Below are 5,272 nucleotides of genomic sequence, written 5' to 3' on the forward strand. Positions count from 1 at the left end.
ATATATTCACTAGCATTTGACATAAATGAACCCATAATGGCACGAGAAGCTAAAGAGGGGGAACAAGTAGCTAGCCATCCTTCATTAACAAATCAAATATAAAAGCCGAATCTTGAAACTAGTCAGGGAGAGGAAAAAAAATTATAGAAAACTCTTTTAAGCCCTTTTAAATCTTCTATACTTTCTCTATTAACTTGTGTTTCGGAAGGATCAAGTCAGGAAGTTTCCCGACACTAACCAATTGTGTAAGACTCGCATATCTAGGAACACCTTGGGAATACTTCAAACTTTATTCAGTATACGAACCGTCCTCTCATTCGTTTGGACTTCTAGAGTGCGTTTGTACCCGTAAGACTACCCTGATCAACGATACCCATGTAATAACACTAAGAAAAAAATTATAAACAAAAAAATCTAAGGAGTTATAGTGAGAAAATCTATAAAAAAAAACTATAAGGAGAAAAATACCCAGGTTCTCTTGCGAAAGTCATATAAATTGAAATATAAGATACTCCTAAGAATAACATGTGAATAGAATCGAATCACATATCGAATAAAATAATAATTATTCATAACATTGACGAAGAATAATCATAATAATCATGAAATAAGAGAAGATACTAAAATTAAGAAAGCAATTGATTTAGATGCTTGTGAATATCTAATGAAATTATCCTGAGAAAACTATGTGAATCAAATTGAATCAAAACTAAACAGACTAAATTGAATCAAACAGAACTAGTCCTTGTAATTTAGAGCCCCTTTTTGTTATCCATTTTCATGATTACGGAGAAGGAAGAGAGGGAGGAATGAAATAAGAGCGTGACTGTTTAGAGTCCCTTTTTATTAATCATAATCTTCTAATTATTATATTTTTTATAAATTAATAAGATAATAATATAGTATTCATAACCATATAGTTTTCTTTTTGCCCTTTTTCTCATTTTTTTTTCTCCATAACCCTTCCTTATAGCCCCACCCATTCCATCGCTGTCTATAGCCATCACGTATTTTCCCCACCATCACTTGCTGCCCATAGTCTCACCCACGTAGTTGCTCTCTAAATCATTACTGACTCTCTTTATCGTTGCTTAGTGCCCACAACCCTACCCATGTCGTATCTCTCCAAGTCATCACCAATGCTCTCTAAGCTGTCAATGTCGTCGCGGACCTCATTGGGTGCCAATTGCTTCTCATTCTTCACGAGCTTCATCGATTCCATGGGAAAAATATGAATCAAAGTATATGTTTTTTTTGAGTTTCTTCTTATGATATCCATATATATATATATATATATATATGAAAGAATAGCTTAGGTAGATTAAAAATATTAAAATAAGATTGCAGATAATAAAACGAGGTTATGAAAAACTGCTTTCGATGTTTATTGCCCATACTACCCTTCCACCGCGCAGAGTTGGACTTCGAGATGCTATCCCACACGGGGAAGTGTGTCCACCTACAAATCATTCCCATCTGCCCAGCGGAGAAAAGGAATAAGGAAAGGGGAAAGAAAGCCGTCCAAATCTTCGGTGTTGCCATCTCCCTCCTCGCGCGTGCTGTTCTCCTCCCTCGTTCTCTCGCTTCCCACCTCCTCTGCTTGGCTTTCTTTGCTTCTCTTCCCCTTCGCTTCCGCCACTCGGCTTCCCCCTTCGTTCTTCCTTGACGATTTCTGTCATCTTAATTTTTTGACCTTTCTGCCATTGAAGATTTGATTACCGCTGAAAGAACGGATTTTGATGACGAAATCTCAGGGTTCGGGAATGGGGAGGTACGCGAGGAAGGCCAAGATCGACGGAAAGGCGGCGGTCACGGAGGCCGTTCACCATCAACCCTCGCTCGGGGTTCACACCAGGGCCAAAACCCTGGCACTCAAGCGCCTCCAGGAGACGTCACCGGACACCGCGTCCTGCTACCTCCAGCTCCGAAGCCGCTGTCTCGAGAAGCACCTCCCCGTCCCCTCTTCCGCTAGGTCCAGGGCAGCTACCAGGAACAGGCCGAACGCTGACCCTAACCCTAATTCTCACGCTAGCCCTAGCCGTAGCCCTAATCACGTGAACCAGGCGGCCGGTGCGGCAGAGAGTCCGGTGAATTCGGACTCCGTGGGGTCCGTACCAACAAAGAGTCGCTGCTTCACGAAGACAAAGCCCACGGCGTTGGCTGTTCGGGAGGTGTCGCCGGAGGTCGATCCCGCGGAGACGGAAGGTTCCTTTGGGGAGAATGTTCTCGACCTCGACGCCTCCAGGTTGGGTTTTCGTCTATCCTTGTAAGCTTTGGGTTCCTTTGTGGGTCACCGTGATGACCGTGATGGTTCTTTGGTCTCGGCCTTGGGTTGTGCTAATTACCCCATTCCGGGGGATCTTGGGCCCTTTCGGCTATTTGTATATCGTCTCTCCGGATTTTTCGGCTCTTGGCTGCTGAGAGGGCTTTTGGCCCTAAAAAGATTCAACCTTTTCCCTTTCTTTAAACAAAATTTTTCTTTTTTGTTTTGATCTCTTAGGTTTCTCTGTTCCAGAGGTTCCTTTTCTACTAAGATTTATCTGGAATGTCGGATCTCACCGCTCTACTCTTAAAACTAACCATAAGAATTGTTCAAGATTCTGCTTCGAGGGACCATCTTAGTTCATATTTCAAGTTGGCCTTATCTTCTTTTTTGCATTTTCCTCTTGCAGATTTTAAAAGATTTTCTTGCACTTTCTCCCTTCTTTTGAAACTTCACCGTTGTGAAATCTCATCCACTGGTGCACCATTTCATCTCAAGAGCATAATGTTTGTTTTTGGAGTTACTGAAATCTCAGGTACTGTCAGAAGACAAACTTCTTGTGCATCGTACTGTTCTTATTATGTTCCTGTTTTACCCTTCCCTGCTATCACTATCCATCCGATTCTTCTGGCTGGCTTGTCCGCTACCAGTACTGACTGCATTAATGTTTCTTTGTAATATTATTGTTGTTTTCAAAATTATAATTAAATAACGTAATAAATACTTAAAATTGCAATTTCAAGTTTCTATCTTGTCTCTCTGAATTGGCCTAAAGTCCACTAGAATCTCCAGGGGCTGCTGCAAGTGATGTTACCATATCTACTGCTGTCTGAACTTGTGTCATTCCTTTCCATTTATATGCTAGCTGTTTGTGGTGAAGCAAGTATAAGAAGTTGGAGATGTCTGCCTTACATCAGAGGTGGCATTCTCCGGCTAGGTTGTCTCTGCCTGGTTTAACACTTTAGACCAAGTTACATATTTACCATGGCATGCGAGGATACCATAGTTACTGAAAAGATCCGTTCTTTGCGAGCCTGTTTGTTTTCTTAAATGTAGTTTTTGTATCATTGGTTTCAAAAGCATCGGATTGCCAAAATTTGCGGTTTCTGTGTGAAAACCATGTTACAAAGTAGTTTGGTTGACTACTTCTGTTTTTTGTGATTTGGTTGCTTGAACTTTGCAAGGAGTCGCTATAAATTTAATATCTTGATATCGGTAGGTGCTCTGACTGCTTTTTTTGGTTACTAGCATGGCATCTTTTGAGCTACCGCTACAGATAGTGAAGCGTATAGTGTCTATGGCTCGCACATTCTTGGTGATGCTTTTGACACTTTTTTCTGTAGTGGACTGTAAGACCAGCAGTGAACGACCATGTAGCAGCACTATGTGACTAGTCTTTGTTTGAATTGTTACGGCGATCATCCCACCATGATCAAAGGGCTTTTGTTTAGGGTCATATCCACCATTTGCAGACAGTTGATGTCGGGCTATCCATGGTGATCCCCGTATTTCTAACAAGTACTTAGCTTGCTGCTTAATGTTTTCTCCTTACGTTAACCTTTGGAGATCTAAAGTGGAATACATAAAAGGATACTCGGACGAATAATCAGTTGCTTTATCTAGTTATGCCTGTTGAGATGAATTTGTTGATCTTCATGACTTTGGCAAATATTTTTTTTTTCTTTTTAATGTGCTGAATCATGGACTTCCCTATTTCTTTCAATGCATGCTTGCTTGGTTTGTGACATTGTTGACAAGTTACAATGATGAAACTTATACATACGTTCTTTGGCTGCAGGACTGCGAGAGAACCCACACCTTGTGATCTGATAAGGGACTCAGAAACCGTTGGAACACCTGGTTCAACGACTCGGCGGACCACAAGCAAGAGGCAGGCAGCAACTCCCAGTAGTATACCAACGAACCTTGAAATGGAGGAGCTTTTTGCTGGCCCCGAACAACTTCAACAGAGAAGTTTTGTAGAAAGGTATGGTTTCCTCAGTTCTCTAAACTTCTGAAATATTTTCTTTCGGTACCGAGACAAAGTCTACACCATCATCGCTGAGGCCACCTAATGGAGCTTCCTAGTGGTTGGATTGTCATAGTTATAACTTCAGCTGTATTTTGTAGCAAAGCAAGAGTGTTGGCAGGTGCACCCGTCATAAATTTTGTTGTTGCTTAGATTCACGTACGTTGTTGTCGGTGTTTCATGAGCTAGGATTACTGTGAGTTCATTAAATGTAATTAACTCAGAAATTGCGGACATCTTCTGTCAGGTACAACTTCGATGTGGTGAAAGATCAACCGCTCCCTGGCCGCTATGAATGGGTAAAATTGGATTCTTAGATGTTCTCCAATCACGCAAACTCACCGGTGACCTCTGCCCGAGATTTTCCGACGAGGGTGGTCTCGTCTGCGGTGGTGGCGTGTCCCACCCTTCCTTCCGTAAGATACAATCTTCACCAAGATTAGTGTTTATTCTCTAACAGCTAGTGGCTGATCAAAGGTCATCAATTTGTAGCTATTCAAATCGATCGGATCTGGGTGTCTCTTCTGTGGTTCGTGGGGGAGATAGGTGGTTGTACCTTGGTTTGTATCTTTATGTAGACAAGTACTGGTGAAACTGATCGCTCTGTGTGAATAAACATAGACCTGACCCCATCTCCCCATTGCCTTTCTGTCTCGGTAACATTTCTGCTGCCGAGACTGGACTTGTTTGTCATTGCCTCTGTTTCTCTTCGGTGATCAACTCCCAAGTTCTGCTCAGGGTTTCACTGCGGTGTGGTAATTGCTTTCTGCTGCGTGTGGTACGGACATGGGAACAATGTCAGTGATGGCAAGACGTAGTCGGTCCTTTGTTTCCTATTCTACTGTGGTAACTCCTGCGCCGGTTGGTCGCGTAGTTAATCCACTGCAGCAGCATAAACTAGTACGTGCTGCATGCGCATGAAAGAACGTTGTTTACTGGCTTTGTGATTGGTGGATTAATCAAATGGCATTTGATCATTA

The 5,272-nt window shown here is 42.1% G+C and overlaps 1 protein-coding gene across 5 annotated transcripts; it reads left to right on the plus strand.

Annotated features, from left to right (window-relative positions):
• Positions 1-1,429: 1,429 nt before the first annotated feature.
• On the plus strand, positions 1,430-5,272 carry LOC103989935 (cyclin-dependent kinase inhibitor 3). Of its 5 annotated transcripts, none has more exons than XM_009408896.3 (4): positions 1,430-1,532; positions 1,755-2,245; positions 4,062-4,250; positions 4,540-5,272. In XM_009408896.3, exons 2-4 carry the CDS (start codon positions 1,764-1,766, stop codon positions 4,607-4,609), a joined length of 741 nt encoding a protein of 246 aa, XP_009407171.2. In that variant the 5' UTR covers positions 1,430-1,532; positions 1,755-1,763; the 3' UTR covers positions 4,610-5,272. The 5 variants fall into 5 exon arrangements, 4 of the variants coding, with proteins under 4 accessions (XP_009407171.2, XP_018682629.2, XP_065010785.1 ...); XM_018827084.2 differs by having other exon boundaries at positions 1,450-1,556; XR_001978359.2 differs by having other exon boundaries at positions 1,469-2,245; positions 4,540-4,708; positions 4,785-5,272.

The sequence above is a fragment of the Musa acuminata genome, chromosome BXJ3-6 (assembly GCF_036884655.1).
Source record: "Musa acuminata AAA Group cultivar baxijiao chromosome BXJ3-6, Cavendish_Baxijiao_AAA, whole genome shotgun sequence".
Lineage (NCBI taxonomy): Eukaryota > Viridiplantae > Streptophyta > Magnoliopsida > Zingiberales > Musaceae > Musa > Musa acuminata.